Genomic DNA, 17389 nt, shown 5'->3' on the forward strand with positions numbered 1-17389 from the left:
ACAGGGACTGAATCAGTGTTTAAATGCTAGTGAACTTTGGACCTACCTTGGTCCAAGTAGTCGGGTAGCATTGAAAAGCAGTTTTTATTTATTTATTTATTTATTTATGTGTGTGTGTGTGTGTGTGTGCGCACAGTGGGACACTCTCCCAGCAGCCATAGCCTAAACCTATGAAGCTCACCTGATCCTAGGTAGAGCACGTTAACTTTTGCTTTAAGGAAGAGTAGGTGGGGTGAAGAGTTCCAGCCAACTTACTGCTTGCTACAATGATAGGAAATCAAGGAGGGTGGAGAAAACTATACGGTGATTATATTTCATAGAATTACACACACACACACACACACACACACACCCGCACAGAAATACATACCAAACTGGCTAAATCCGAGTAATGTTTGTCATACAGTTAATTGTATTTTGCCAATGTCAATTTCCTGGATTTGATAATGCTGTACCTTATGTAAGATGTTGAGAGAGGCTGGGTGGGTGTTGGGTATACGGAACTTCTCTGTATTAATTTTGTAACTTCTTGTGCGCCTACAATTATTTCAAAACAAAAAGTAAGAATCCAAAACAAAACAAGGGGAACTTCCCCAGTCCAGCCCAACGCAGCCCAGCCCAGCCCACCCGGAGACCGCCCCAAACCGCACACCAGAACCTCGCAAGCGAGAGAAACCTGGCGAGGACTGAGGCGTGAGGGTGGGTGGGGCGGAACCGCACACGCGCAGTTCGGCAACCCCGCCTCACGGCCAGCGACTCGCGCACGCGCAGTTTCGGTCCCGGGCCGCCGCGGCAGCCCCTCTCAGCGGCCGGGGACCGGTTGCCTTGGCCCCTCTGTGCCGCCGTCTTTTCCGGCAGTTGGGGCGCTTCCTGTTGTCCTTCTCCCGCAACCGCTGCACCGCGCCTACCTCAGAGCCGCTCGAGAGTCCCATCCCGTCTTCTGGCCGGCCGTCTGCTGCCACTGAGGCTTCTCCGGTTCGCGCGTCGAGACCGCTGGCCGGGCGGGCTCCTGCGGCTGTCCGCCGCCAGCCCTGCCTCCCCGGGGCTCTGGTGAGTGTCTGGCTGTCGCCGTCTCCGCGCCATCCCGGGCTTTCCCTTCATCTCGCCCTCTTCTCGACTCCTTCTGGGCTCCCCTCCCTCTGGCGCCCTCTTTCTAGCCCTGTCCTTTGAGCCCGTCGGCCCCCTCCTCAGCCTCCTGTCAGTCCCCCGATACTCCTTGTGCTCCTCTCCACATTTCCCAGTCTCAGGCTCCCCACCCTGGCCTTTCTCTTTCTCTGTGTGCAGTCGGGGCGGGGAGCCAGGCTCTCCTTTCCATGTTGCCAGCTTTGTCTGCTCGCTGCCAACTATCAGTTCCCCCTGGGATCTCGGTCATCACCATTTTCCACCTCCTTTTCCTTTTTCTGGGGTTTAAGAACCCGGGAACCGTTGTTCCAGGTAGAGAAGTCGAAAGCCCACTTTGGAGTGGTTTGGTTAGTTTTAGGATACTGGGTTTCTGATAGTTTTTAAATCACCGAAAATGTAGGGAAGGCATTTAAGGAAGAGGTGGAAAAGGAACGGAGCCGAAAGAAAGGAAAAAAGTCCATAAGAAGTTAGAGGAAATTCTGTGTTGGAAAATGTGCATAATGGCTAATAGACCAGATTTCCCTTTGCACTCTGAGATACCTAAAAGACCTGACAGGGAACTTATCTTTCTGTAAAACATACAAAGGAAGGTCGGAGTGAAGTAGACCTAATGCTGCCTCTTCCTTTCAGCTCACTTGGCTGTGAATTAGCTGACTGGTACATATGGTTCCCCAAACACAAAACCACCACCACCACAAGAACAGATTTCCCTCTGCACCCCAAACATAGGTAGCAGCTCCTTCCTATGAGGACAATTCCATCCTCCAACTCTGCATACAAAGTCAGCTCTATCCCAACCCTCCCCCATCATACATACATACTCTTATCTCCTAGGAATGGACATCAAAAATGAATATTTTTTCCTAGTTAATGTTTTTTAAAGGTGCTTATTAAGTGCACAGCACTATGTATGAGATAGGGCAAGAATATTAAAACAAGTATAGGCGGGCTGGGACTGTAACTCAGTGGCAAAGCACTTGCCTAGCGTGTGTGAGGCACTGGGTTTGATCCTTAACACCATATAAAAATAAAAAAAAAAATAAAATAAAGGCATGCTATCCATCTACAACAACAACAAAAACAAAATGTAAGAAAAAAAAAAAAAAAAAACGAGTATAGGACACAGTGTTTGCTTTCCAATGGCTTAAGGTTCAGGATAGATCAGACATAGATGTGACTCTTAAGGAAGTCTTAGCCCCAAGGTTGAATTATCCAAATGAGAGATAATGAATTGTTAGTCACAAAGAAGTAAAGTATTGGTGAAAGAAAGGTTACTTATGGAAGTAACAGTAGCATTATAAAATCAGCCAGCCAAACTACTGTCTAGTTTGAATAAAACTGTGGTTTTTATTTGACTACCTTTTGAGTGCTTCTGACTTTTATGAGGATCACATGCTTTCACAGATTTTTAAAAACTCTGAAGGATTTCTCACCTTCCTATTACTCCCTAATTCTTCAGGGTTGAAGGAAAATGGAATACATAGGACAAGGAGTCCAGTGGCTTGTGGGTTAGGGCAGGAAAATGCGACTTAGGGAAAGCACGAGGTAAAGCCCCTTCGTATAAAAAGTGCTTGGTTGGCCTAGTCAACCTATAAATCGCTATTGGGCAATATTAATTGAATTTTTGATTACAAGTTATTGGAATTAGGCTAAATCTTATATGTGTGGAAGAAGAGAAGGAAGAGGAAAATTTGAAGGCAGATCAAAAGAAACAATTTTCACCTTTACATTAGAGACTGTATGTGAAGATTGAAATGTGATTGTATGTGAGGCTGTATGCTAAAGAATTTGTTGGCCTGATGTATGAGTATCTTTGAGTACACTTAATATCCTGTTGACCCATTTTTTTTTTTTTTTTTAACGTGTGTGGTCCTAGGAAGTGAACCCAGAGATGCTTTACTACTGAGTTATATCCCCAGCTGTTTTTGTTTTTTGAGACAGGGCCTTCCTAAAATTGCTGAGGCTGGCCTCAAATTTGCAATCATCCTGCTTCAGCCTTCAGAGTTGCTGGGATTGCAAGCTTGTGTCACCAAGCCTGACTCCTGTTGATCTTTTTAAGTTTAGGATACTAACAGTGACTTAAATTAGTCGAAACTTTTTGGGGCTGGAGTAGTGGCTCAGGGGTAGAGCACTTGTATGGCATGTGTGAGGTCCTGGTTGGATCCTAAGCACCACATATACATAAATAAATAAATAAAGTAAAAAAATCTATTAAAACAAAAACTTTTTTTCCCCATTTTTTTATGTACTTATTAGTGTAAATATACTTTGTTCTTTTAGCTTTGTTGACAACGAAAAATCATTTACATGCTCATTTCACATTTATTAATTGCATTGTTTGTCTTAGACTTAAATACTCTCAGGTTGTCATATTTTCCTGTTGAAATAATTTCAGTTGTTAAAATGTAACTACATTTATGTAAAGCGTCTCCAGAAATTTTTGAACAAGGAATAGTCCTCAGCTCTCTCTTGCTTTTGACTTCGTTTTTAGATCTGGTTTTAACTTTCTTTCCAAACGCACTGTAGAGTGCATGTGGTTTTCATTGTGGGTGGAGGGTTCACAGACTGACAAATAAGGAACCACACCCAAGCTTCATAAACCAGAGGTTTTATAAAATTCCTCTACTGATACTCAAAAAGCATTTGAATTTGCTCTGGTATTAGTAGAAACTTTCCCATTTTAAAAATACAGTAAAGTAGCTCTGAACATAATATCTTTTAAAAATATTAGTGCATTTTAATTATTCAGAATAATGAGTTTCATTGTGGCATATTCTTACATGCAAATAACTTCCTTTGATCATATCCAGTCTCTATTCTCTTCTTTATTCTTCCTCTCCCTGCAATGCCTTGAATTTGTTATTACTGTTGTTTTTTTTTAAAGTATTGGGAATTGAACCCAGGGCACTCTACACTGTACTCCTAGTCCTTTTTATTTTTTATTTTGAGACAAGGTCTTGCTAAGTTGCTGAGGGTTTCAAAAAGTTGCTGAGACTATCTTCCTGATGCAGCTTCCCAAGTTGCTGGAATTACAGGGCCATGTCACCATGCCTGGCTTACTGATCATTTTTGCACCTCATGAATCAAAATGTTTGACACTGCCAGGTGTGGTGGTGCACACCCATAATCCCAATGACTCCTGAGGTTGTGGCAGGAGGATCACAAGTGCAAGGCCAGCCTCAGCAATTTAGCAAGACCCTATCTCAAGATAAAAATAAAACAGCTGGAGATATAGTTCAGTGGTAAAGCACCCCTGGGTTTAATCCCAGTAAAAAGGAGCTACATTCCCAGCCCACCCCCACTTTTATTTGTTTATTTATTTATTTAAAAAATATTTATTCTTAAGTTTTAAGTGGACACAGTATCTTTACATTTATATGGTGCTGAGGATCGAACCCAGGGCCTTGTGCATGCTAGGTGAGCACTCTACCATGAGCCACAACCCCCAGCCCCTTTTATTTATTTTTTACTTTTTTTGAGAGAGGGTCTTGTTAAGTTACTCAGGCTAACCTTGAACTTGTGATCATCTTGTATCAGTCTTCCAAGCTGCTTGGCAGGCATGTGTCACTGTGACTGGTGGGATTTTTTAAAACATGATTTTCACCTTAGTATCTTGTTTAAATACTGTTAATGTTAAGCCTTTTTTCTTAGTAATAGCAAGTGTTTGCACAATCCTTACATGGTTTAATTTAATCCATGAAACAATTTAAAAATCCGCTAAGTATTAAGAGGCAAAACCTTGAGTCCTCAGTGGCTCATGCTTCTAATCCCAGCTACAGGAGAGACTGAGGCAGGAGGATGGATATTCAAGGCCAACCTTCGAAACTTAGAGGAAACCCTGTCTCAAATAAGATTTAAGGGGAAAAAAAAAAGGCTGGGGATTTAACTTAGAATTTAATCCCTTGTACCACAAAATAGAATATATATACATATATTTATTTATTTATTTATTTATTTATTTATTTTAAACTCTTTTTTTTTTAATATTTATTTTTTAGGTGTAGATGGACACAACACAATGCCTTTATTTTTATGTGTTGCTGAGAATCGAACCTGGGTCCTGCTCATGCTAGGCAAGCACTCTACCGCTGAGCCACAATCTCAGCCCAAGAATATATTTTAATTGTCTTATTATTTCATTTAGGCTTTTCATACTTCCAGTTCTGTTATATATTCACATTATTTCTGGTTTTTCTTTGTCATTGTAATGCTGCATTGAACCCCATTACTTGTGAATCTTTATGGGTCTATTTTAATTTCTTCAAGATTTCCAATTTAAAACAAAATCTGTGCCTAAAATGATTATTTGTACATATATATATGTGCTCTGACATAGCCTTAAGGTATTTGATAAATATTTGTTAATTATTTGAATTTATAAGTTAAAGATCTATAAATGAAGCAATATTACAAAGGGTATTATAAATATATTTTACGTCTTTTTTTTTTTGTGGTCCTGGGGATTAAACTCAGGCCTGTTACCACTTAGCAACACCCCCCAGCCCTTTTTATTTTATTTTGGGACAGAGTCTCACTAGGTTTCCCAAGTTAGCCTTGACCTTTACACCCTCCTGCCTCAGCCTTCTGAGAGAATCACTGGCATTACAGGAGTGTACCACACACCTGGTTTACTGTATGTACTTAATTTTTTTTTTAAAATTAGGTCTTTCAATTTATTTATTTATTTTTTTTGAGAATTTTAATATTTATTTTTTTAGTTTTCGGCGGACACAACATCTTTGTTTGTATGTGGTGCTGAGGACCGAACCCGGGCCACACGCATGCCAGGCAAGTGCGCTACCGCTTGAGCCACATCCCCAGCCCCTGTATGTACTTAATTTATGTATGTCATATTGGTATCTTCTTTTTCTTTCTGAAAATGTAATACTTTGTTGTAAAGATATGTTCATGTGGCTTGTAAGTACAAGTAGAGTTGCTTCTGTGTTGCATGGTATTTCTTAGTATGCATTCACTGCATTTTATTTACTTATTTCCTTACTGAATTGCATCCAACCTCTCTTGAATGATTATGATGGCATAATGAACATCCTTTCTGTAAAGCACATCCTGTGTATGTCCCCTCAAGAGCCTGTGTGGTCGTTTCTCTAGTCCTTATACCCTAAAGATGGAGTTTTTCAGTCACAGAACCTTAATATATATTTATTTTCATCAAATATTCTGTTTGGGGCTGGGATTGTAGCTCAGTGGTAGAGCGGGGCTGGGATTGTAGCTCAGTGGTAGAGTGCGCTTACCTGGAATTTCGTGAGGCCCTGGGTTCGATTCTCCGCATCACATTAAAAAAATAAATAAATAAAAACAAAGATATTGTGTCCATCTACAACTGAAAAAATATTTTTAAAAATTCTGTTTGTTTGACTTGTTACATGTTATCTGCTTGTCCTCTGGAAAACTTATACCAATTTACATTTTTACCAGTGAGGTAGGAGAGTGGATTCTAACTCTAAAAGTAAAACCTCTTCTTTGTTTCTAGAAGCCATGGCAATGACAGGCTCAACACCTTGCTCTTCCATGAGTAATCATACAAAGGAAAGGGTGACAATGACCAAAGTGACATTGGAGAATTTTTATAGCAACCTTATCGCTCAACATGAAGAACGAGAAATGAGGTAAAGAATTCTGTTTGAAAAAATTGTATCATGGTTGTTGCATTCATGTCTAATATCTTAAAACACACTTGATATTGTTGAAAGGAGACCAGATTAGCACAGCCGTTTTATAGCCTCTCTCACTATAATGGAATGACAGTGTAAAGGATTTCCAAATTTGCCATTAACCCACTTATTTCTACATTTCAATTACATAATATTCTATTGCATTATAAAGAAAAAATAATTAGGCCAGATCATTGGAGTTCATTATTATGGTAGTGTGATGTGATGGATAGAACAGCCTCTTGGAGTCAAACCCCAGTTAAGAGTCCTGAATCTATATCATTTAGTAGCTATCTGCTGTTGAAACTAGTTCCTTAGTCTTTCTATACGTCAGTTTCCCCATCAAGAAATGGGAATAATACTGCCTGTCTTGTAGGATTGCTGTGGGGTTGTTTTGAATACCCATCATAGTAATCACCTAGTTAGTGGTAATAGTTTCAGTTATTGTTGACTAATCTGTGTACACTATCCATGTGGTAACTCATAATTAAAAATATTTTCTGGGGACTGGGGTTGTGGCTCAGCAGCAGAGTACTCGCCTAGCATGTGCAAGGCCCTGGGTTCAATCCTCAGCAACATAATAAAGGTATTGTGTCCAAATACAACTAAAAAATAAATATAAAATTTTTTGTTCTGCAGTGTTTTATTATAAAGTATTCAGAAGTACAGAAAGGTTGAAAGAATTGTAAGATGAATACATGTATTTGTATCAATCATCTAGAGTCCATGATTATCATTGATTATATTTGCTTTATCACATATCTGTCTTTCCATCCTTCTCTGTATTCATTATCCATACTTCAAAGTATGTTGCAAACATCAATATTTTTTTAGTTCTGAATATTTCTGCTTGTATGACATTAACTAGAGTTTAATATTTATATGTATATATTTGGGGGTGAATGCAGGGAAAGGCATAAGTCGAAGGGTACCATGTGATAAGTTTTTACAAATGCATGCATCTGTGAAACTTAAAATCCTTACCAAGATACAGAACATTACCATCCTCCTAGAAAGTTATTTCATGCCTTTTGCTCCTTGGGCAGCCACTGTTGTGATTATACAAATGGAATATGTAAATGAACTTATATTACAAAGTACTCATCTAAGTGAGACATTTTTCATTCAGCATAATTTTTGTGTGTGTGTGTGTATGTGTAACTGGGGATGGAACCCAAGGGCCCTCTACTACTGAGCTGCATCCCACCTTTTTTTTTTTTTTTTTTTTAATATTTAATTTATTTATTTATTTTATTTTATTTTATTTTTTAATATTTGTTTTTTTTAGTTCTCGGTGGACACAACATCTTTGTTTGTATGTGGTGGTGAAGATTGAACCCGGGCCGCACGCATGCCAGGCGAGCGCGCTACCGTGTGAGCCACATCCCCAGCCCATAAATATTTTTTTTAAGTTGTTGATGGACCTTTATTTTATTTATTTGTTTATATACAGTGCTGAGAATTGAATCCAGTGCCTCACACATACCAGGCAAGTGCTGTACCACTGAGCCACAACCCCAGCCTTATCTTCATCTCTTTTTTATTTTTCACTTTGAGACCAGATCTCACTAAGTTGCTGAGACTGGCCTTGAATTTGTGATCCTTCTGCCTCAACCTCCATAGTTGCTGGGATTTACAGGCTGAGCCACCACTCTGGCTTTCACTGTGATTTTAATTTGCATTTCTCTGATGATTAATGATGTTAAAACATTTTATGTTTTTTTTGATCATTTGGATATCTTCCTATGTGAAGTGAAGTGTTTGTTGATTTTTATTATTATTATTATTATTTTTTTTTAAGAGAGAGTGGGAGAGAGAGAGAGAGAGAATTTTTTAATATTTATTTTTTAGTTCTTGGTGGACACAACATCTTTGTTTGTATGTGGTGCTGAGGATCGAACTCTGGCCGCAGGGCGTGCGCGCTACCTCTTGAGCCTCATCCCCAGCCCTTTATTATTTTTTTTAACCACTTAAAAAAATTGCCAGGTGTGGCGGCACACACCTGTAATCCTGTCAAAACTCAGGTGGCTGAGGCAGAAGATTGAAGTTCAATGCCAGCCTTAGCAATTTAGTGAGGCTAACCTCCCGCTTCAGCCTTCTGAGTTGCTGGGATTATAGGCATGTACCATCATGCCTGACTGTCATTTAAAACATTTTTTAAAATTAATTAATTTATTTTTTAATTGTAGTTGGACACAATATCTTTAATTAATTAATTTATTTTTATGTGGTGCTGAGGATCGAACCCAGGGCCTCGAACGTGTTAGGCGAATGCTCTTCCGCTGAGCCACAACCCCAGCCCTGTCATTTAAAATTTTGATGAAATAAAATTTGGCATTTTTTTTGTTTTATGGTAATTGTTTCCTGTGATCCCTTAAGAAACCTTTGCCTATGCCCAAGTAATAAAAATGTTCTGTTTTCTTCTGAACATTTTTAGATTTAGCTTTTTCATTTAGTTCTATGATCCACCTTAAATAATTGTGTGTAGAATTGAGATTTAACTTTTTTTCCTAATGGGTATCCCGTTATTTTAGCATGTTTGTTGAAAAAATTTTTTCCTCTTAAACTGCTTTGGCACTTTTCTTGAAAATCAAATGACCATATATAAGGGTAAATCTCTTTCTTGGGCTCTCTATACCAGTATCACACCATTTTGATTACTGTAGCTTTGTAGTAAGTTTTGAAGTAAGGTAGTCCTCCTACTTTTTATGTTTTTCTTTTTTTCTGAGATTTCTTTGGACATTGTAGGCTCTTCACATTTCCGTGTTAATTTTAGAATCAGTTTGTCAGTTTCTATAGAAAAGCCTAATGAAATTGTGATTGGAGTAATATAGAATCTGTAGATCAATTTGGGGAGAATTGACATGTTAACAATATTGAACATGGACATGGTATATATTTCCATTTTTTTAGGTCCATAACAATGTTATATTGTAATTTATTCTAAGAATATACCTCTTTTTTACTTTGAGATATAGGGTCTTGCTAAATTGCTTGAGGCCTCAGTAAGTTGCTGAGGCTGCCTTTGAACTTGTGATCCTCCTGCCTCAGCCTCCCAAGTTGCTGGTGCACAGGTGTGCACCACCATGCCTGGCCTTTCTTTCTTTCTTTTTTTTTTTCCCCCTTAAACATTTTAAATAGGATATTTAAAAATTTTTATTTTTTTACCTTTATTTCATTTATTTGTTTTTATGTGGTACTTAGGGTCGAGCTCGGTACCTCACACATGTCAGGCAAGCATTTACCACTGTGCCACAACCTCAGCCTTTGTTCTTTTTAGTTATATATTATTGGGATTCTTTTGAACATAACTATAAAAGATTTAATTTTTTTTCTTTTACCACAGGGTCTCACTAAATTGTAAGGCTGGCCTCAAATGGCCTCTTGAGTTGCTGGGATTACAGGCATGCACCACTGTACCCAGAACCTTTATTCTATTAATATGGAGAATTACATAGACATTTATTGAAAGATAAATTGTCACAGTATATCTTCATTGTTGGAGATAGTTACTGTCAAATATAACACTCTTGAAACCAGAGTTTCAGGGATCATAATTATTACGCAAATGCTTATGAAATCTGATTTAGTTACTTTTTATTTTATTTTAATCAGCTGGTTTTTAATCCTATTGGCTCTACTTTAACTATGGTTTATCTTGATATACATCTCATTCCCCAGGAACAAGGTGATATTTTGGTTTTTTTACATTATTAATAAATGTTATATTGTAATTTATCCTAAGAATATACCCCCAAATGGGCAGTCGTCAGTGATTTTTTTTTCTTTTTGGGAGTCCTAAGATGAAAAGACTGGTCAAAAGCTTTGGTGGTTTTGCCTTTTTTTTTTTTTTAAAGACAAAATTAATCAAAAGGATGGTGCTGAACTTGGTGTACTCCCAGCTGTTTGGGAGGCTGCAGCATGAGGATTCCAAGTTTGAGGCCAGCTTGGGCAAATTAACAAGACCTTGTCTCAAAATTCAAAATAACAAAAGTTGGGGATGTAGCTCAGTGGTAGAGCACCCCTGAGTTTAATTCCTAGTACTAGGAAATTTAACTCCTAGTTAAAAAAAAAAAAAAAAAAAAAAAAAAAAGAGAGAGAAAGAGGGCGATGATAAGAAAAGAATGTTAGACATTTAAAAGAATTAGAAAATGTGATAATTTGTAATTATTAAATCACATTTTTTCATTTAGAAAAAATGAAAAACCTTTAGGTAAGGTTTTCAACTGAGATATATCCCCAGTCACCAATATTTTGAGTCTTTAAAAAATTTATGCTCCTTGTAGATCTTTTCATTTTGTACCCTCCTTTTTGAATATAAGTTGGATTTGTGTTAATTTATACAGTTTAATAAATTTTGGGTTTATTGATAGAATATTAAAAAATAGAAACAATAGCTATTAGCAAAAGTTATCTCAGTAGTAAGTAAACCAAAGTTATACTGTCAGAAATGAGTTTTCAAACTTTTTGATATTATAGGGAAATACAGAACCTTGTTAGACATAAGTTTAGTGATGTCAAACAGTTGTGATAAAAGAACATTTTATTAAGAATATGCGGCTAATATAATGAGGGTTTGAAATTAGTATTGGTTTAGGCACTTCTAAAAAATATTTAAATAGTTTTGGCAGAATTTTATTTCCAAAAAATGGGATTCAAATTATATGTTCATTTTTAAAAAATTGAATGCAAAATTAACTGGGTTACAGTATTCAATGATAAATTATAATAGAATAAGTTTTATATTATAAGAAGTTGACATACTACAAACAGAAGACACACTTCCTTTTCATTCCTAGTGAAAAGGAAGTCTTGAATATGGTAAGCATTCACTATTTGTTCAGCTGGACATAAAATTTACATGATTCTATGAATATTTAAATAAAGTGGAACTCATAACCTGTATTAAAAAAGGTTTGCAAATACGTTTATATGTACTCAAAGTGCCATCTTTATAATCTGAGAACACTAAGACAAACCCACTTACCCATCTCCTTTTTTAAGAATACATTGAATATTTTAATGTTTTCCATCAAAGAGTAGTATGCATGTCTAAGTCAGACTAGTTCATCTTTGTTTTTTTTTTTTTTTTTTTTGTGGTGCTGGGTATTGAACCCAGAGCCTTGTGCATATGAGGCAAGCACTCATATTAACTGTAGTTCACTTTTTTAATATACATGGCTGTAAGCAAAGACAAAACTTACTGAAGAAAGTCCCTTTAGCAACAATGGGTATTATCCATCATCCAAACTCTTGTTTCATTTTTGGTTGTGCTGGGGAACACAGGGCCTCAGAAGCACCTTAGCACTGAGCTACATCACCAGCCATTATCCACTGTTTTATAAAGAATTCTGCTTAGATTTTTAAATATGTGCACAAAATGTTACATGGGCAAATTAATAATTATACTTTTGATATTTTAAGTTCTCAGATTTAACTTAAAAATAATAATGTCCACAACTTTTTTAAAGAGACCTCTGATACTATTTTAAAACAATTATAATTAATGTCCTAAAAAGGCACTGTTTAAACATTTCATCATGTAGTAATCTGGACACATTTTTGAGAGTTAGAATTTCCTCTGTCAAATAAATTATCCCCCCAAAGAAAGTGTATTTTATTGAAATATTTCAACTTACCTGACCTTTACACATTTAACAATCCTGTTTTCAGAAATTCACACTTTTGAACATAACTTACCCAATTGGGGTGGTATATTTTAAGATGAGGCTGTAATACAAATTTTCTTGTGCCTTATCTGGGTACTTTTTAGAACTCTGTAATATTTGACATATATGTAACTTTTGCACTGTTCCGTATTAGGAGAGCACTAGGTTATATTTTAAATAAAGAACTTTTGCATGGGGGAGATGTACAAAGTCTAAAGATAGAAGAAAGAATAAAATTCATTTGGGAATCATTTACTGTATACAAGTAAAATATGAGAACTTAGAGCAGTTTTACAGAAACACTATGGCAAATTTAACTCCCTGAATGTAGTGTCCTTCATGCAGTGCTGAGGAAGGCTGCTTGATGGCCTGGTAGTGCCACTGGTACACTGTAAGTATTCAGTAGTGCAAGATCAGCTCTGCTTCCTCAGCTTGTGTTCTGCCTTTTACAGCAGGCTCTGTTGTCATCTTCTCGGGGAACAGCAACTCTTCTATTCTTGTTGGTATGTGATCTTGTGTGCCAAATAGATATTGATAATTGCCAAGTTTTTCATGAAAAATAATGACAGATATAATACATAGCAGTCTGTGATTGAAACTGAGGAAACAGGCATTTCTTCTGACAGAATATCCTGGATTGTTTCTTTTCTTCATGAAGACTATTTTGGTGGATTAATTTTAAAATCACAGAAACATAAATCTAACTTAACAGAGAATAATGGTATGCCTCCCCTACCCCTCAATCAAATAAAGACTTTTGTGCAGTTTACTCTCTGAGAACCTGCATAGTCTATAACTTCTCTTAGATATTCTTGCTCAGGGGTTAGGGATGTAGCTCAGTGATAGAGTGCCTGCCTAGCATACACTAGGCTCTGTGTTTAGTCTTTAGCTCTGAAAAAGTAAAGAAAAAAGATATTCTCATTCAAATTTTCTTAACTATGCCTGTGTTTGGGATGATCTGATACTGAATAGAAATGTGATTAATATTAGTGGCCCAATGTCAGTTTTATTAAGCCCCAAAGATGGATAAATCCAGATTATTATTATTATTATTATTATTTGTGATGCTGGGGATTGTAATAGGGCCTCATATATGTTAGGCAAGTACCCTTTCACTGAGCTGCATCCCCGATCTCAAATCCAGACCTTCTAGTGGTTTTCATTAATCAAATATCATTCAGACAAGATATCAGTAGTACCAGAGTATAGAGTTGAAGTTCTGTAATTTGTTGAGATTTTAAAAATCTATATAGATTGGGGACTGGGGTTGTGGCTTAGGTAGATTGCTTGCCTAGCATGGGAGAGGCACTGAGTTCAATCATCAGCACCACATTAAAAAAAGATATTGTGTCCACCTATAACTAAAAAATAAATATTAAAAAAAATGTATGATTGTGCTAGGCTTGTGGCTCAGTGTCAGAGCGCATGCCTAGCATGTGTGAGGCACTGGGTTCGATCCTTAGCACCACATAAAGTTAAACATAAAATAAAGGGAAGCTTTATTTTATCTACAACTAAAAAAATTAATAATCTGTATGATGATTAGTTTTGAGTGTTTATAAATAGAAATTAGAATAAATTAGGTTTAGAAAAGGGAGCTCATTATAAATAGTAGTCAGGAATGTGTCCACACATTTTGACACATTCCGATCTTTATTTAAAGACAAAACCTTGGTTGCAGTGGTGCATTTCTGTAATTCCAGCAACTTGAGAAGATGAGACGGCAGGAAGGATGGCAAATTTGAGGCCAGCCTGGGCAATTTAGTGAGACCCCATCTTAAAATAAAAACAGCTGGAACTGTCAGTGGTAGAGTCCTCCTGTGTTCAACTCCCAGAAAATCAATGACAAAATAAAAATTAGAAATATATGGTTTAAAAAGTAGATGTGTACAAAGTACTATTCATTTGGAAATCAGGGATTCAAATGTGGTCCTGCCCTTCAAATAACCTAACTATCTCATATGGGAAATGAGCACACATGCAAATAAATGGGGCACATAAAAGGCATTGCTAGGGTGAGGTTGGATGTCACTCTCCCTGTGAAAGTGACCTGGGGTCTCTTCCAAGATTCTGATTTGGAATGTTGGAGATGAGTAGCAGAGTGTTTTCCACCAAAGGCCAGAGTGGTAGCTAGCCAGTGCTGCCACTGTGAGCAATCCCGTAGGAGGACCTACGTTAGAGGGTCCTACTTTTATTTTTCTTTATGAACAATTTAAAACAAACACAGAATAATACAGTTAGCCTCTTCACAATATATTCATCCCTCAGGTTTAATAATTATTAATTCGTTGCTATATTTTTGTCCATTATCTCAGTTTTTCTTGCTAATTGTGCTTTTTCACTTGTTTATCTTTTGTTTTGATACCAGGGATTGAACCCAGGGGCACTTAACCACAGAGCCTCATCCCCAGCCCCCCACCCCACCCCCCTTTTTAATATTTATTTTTTAATTGTAGTTGGACACAATATCTTTAATTATTTATTTATTTTTATGTGGTGCTGTGGATCAAACCCAGGACCTTACCTGTGCCAGGCAGGCACTCTACCACTGAGCCACAACCCCAGCTCCTCATCCCCAGCCCTTTTTATTTTTTATTTTGAGATGGGGTCTTTCTAAGTTGCTTAAGGCCTTGTAAATTGCTGAGGCTAGCTTTGAATTTACGATTCTCCTGCCTCAGTCTCCCAAGTCACTGGGAGGCATGTGCCACTGCTTCTGGCTCTTTTTAATTGTTTTTGTTTGTTGGTTTTTTTTTTTTTTTTTTGGGTACTGGGGAGTGAATTCAGCGGCACCTAATCACTGAACCCCATCCCCAGCTCTATTTTATATATTATTTAGAGACAGGGTCTCACTGAATTGCTTATCACCTTGCTTTTGCTGAGGCTGGCTTTGAACTCGAGATCCTCCTGCTTCAGCCTCCAGAGCCACTGAGATTACAGGTGTGTGCCACCATGCCCAGCTTTCTAATTGTGTTTTAAAGTAAATTCTAAATAGCATTCAAATATCATTTCTTTCCAATGTATATCTTCAAAAAATATGGTCATTGTCTTGCATAATCATGAATCTAACCAAGTTAATAATAGTTCCTTAGTATCATCCCACAGAAAATGCTTTTTTTTTTTTTTTTGTGGTGCTAGGGATTACACTGAGGGCCTTATACATGCGAGGCAAGTACTCTACCAACTGAGCTGTATCCCAGCCAGAAGATGCCATTTTTAAGCCTTCTTTTAGATTATGCTTGCTATTTTTTATGTTGTCAGGGTCTTTGTGGCTCAGGAACCAATAAATCATTGCCATGATACTTTTTTTTTTTTTTCCTGGATACTTTCTCTAATGGAATAATCTCATTGTGTTCAGGGAGTGAATTCTGATATTTTATTCCCAGGCAGGCGTTCTATTGAAATCAACTTAATTACACTTGAGGGAGGTAAGATTGTGGAAAACCTCCAAGTTTGTATTTAGATTTTAAATATAGTCAGAAGGAATCTGTTCTGTGACATAGTGGATAATGCACTAGACCTATGGATCAGTCTGGTATGGTTGGTCTTTCAACAAAAATATAGTCATGAGGTATGATGGTGTTTGGTACTCCAGGCACAAAAAGAACTGACCATATTGAGTTACTATTTAAGCTTTGTGTCTTTTTTTTTTTTTAACTTTATTTTATTGTTTTTTATGTGGTGCTGAGGATCGAACTCAGTGCCTCGCATGTGCTAGGCGAGCACTCTACTACTGAGCCCCAAGCCCAGCCTCAAAGCTTTGTGTCTTACTTTTCCTTATTTTAACTATCTAACCACAGAAATGGAATTAATTTATACTCCTGAAATTATTAGAAGTATAGCCTTTTCCCTCAAATACACATGTACACAGAGATTCATATCCCAAAATACTCTGGGAACTATGTGAAGAGAGTGGTGAGACTGAGGGGGGAGCCATGTATTGGGATCTTTTTTTCCCATCAGAATCAGAGTAGATCTTTACACTTCTTGAGAGTTTGGTGAAAAATTCTTACTCATTGTTTGATCTTGTAGATTTGTAAAATGAATTTTAACAAAATATTTATTTTAACTAAATAGAATTATTATAATAAGTTGTCTTTGACCAAAATTAGAATCATTTTCTTTCTATATTCTTCTCTTTGTTTCCTATTTTGATCAGGGGCATCATTATCTCCCAGACAAGAAATTTTTAAGACTTTTTCTGTGATTCCTACTGCAGTTGATCTTTATAATAGATTCCTTCACTTTATTCTAGTTTTCCAGCCCTAGTACCAGAACTTCAGTGTGTATTTGAATTAGTTAGCCTTAGGTCTTTCTCAGTCACTTGCAGTTCCTGCCTGCTGGTCCATCAGATCTTCATTACTGCCAGTTAGTATTCTAAGATAGAAATCTTATCACATTTTACATATAACCTGTTAGCTCTTAGTTGTCTTCAGAGTAAGAGCCAACATTGACGTGGCATTGGAAGTGCTGTGTGCATCAGCCACACTTGGCTACATGCTTTGCTTTACCTACTCTACACTTTTATTTGTCCCCACCTCATATTGCCTTTTTATCTGGAATGCTGATAAGTGGTGAGGAGAGATTCCAGCCCTTGTACTTATTTAAAAAAATTATGTTGAATAAATGAAGATTGGATCTATAGAATTGGTTGTAAGGAAGTTTTGCATGTGTTTCTTACGTTTATCAAATCACTGTGAAACTATAGATCAAAAATATTCTTGAGGGCTCAGAATGTAACTTAGTGGTAAACTGCTTATGTATTGTGCACAAAGCCCTGGGTTCAATCCTTAGTACCACAAAGAAAAACAAAATTCTCCCATGAGGCTAGGGGTGTGAAGGAGGCCCTGAGTTCAATCTCTTGCACTACCTCCCCACCCCCATTATTTAGTACTCCAAAAATTTGGAATCTAAAGTTTTGATAGTGGT

The 17389-nt window shown here is 37.1% G+C and overlaps 1 protein-coding gene across 4 annotated transcripts in view; it reads left to right on the forward strand.

Annotated features, from left to right (window-relative positions):
- Positions 1-784: 784 nt before the first annotated feature.
- The window catches only part of Stk38 (serine/threonine kinase 38), a 46593-nt gene continuing 29988 nt past the window's right edge, over positions 785-17389 (forward strand). The window contains exons 1-3 of one of the 4 annotated variants that reach the window (XM_076858815.1): positions 785-1050; positions 5841-5910; positions 6614-6749. In XM_076858815.1, coding sequence (XP_076714930.1) covers positions 5904-5910; positions 6614-6749 — 143 coding nt within the window. In that variant the 5' untranslated portion in view covers positions 785-1050; positions 5841-5903. The remainder of the gene's footprint in view (positions 1051-5840; positions 5911-6613; positions 6750-17389) is intronic. The other 3 variants (XM_076858816.1, XM_076858817.1, XM_076858818.1) reach the window with 3 other exon arrangements.

Source organism: Callospermophilus lateralis, chromosome 6, assembly GCF_048772815.1.
Source record: "Callospermophilus lateralis isolate mCalLat2 chromosome 6, mCalLat2.hap1, whole genome shotgun sequence".
NCBI lineage: Eukaryota > Metazoa > Chordata > Mammalia > Rodentia > Sciuridae > Callospermophilus > Callospermophilus lateralis.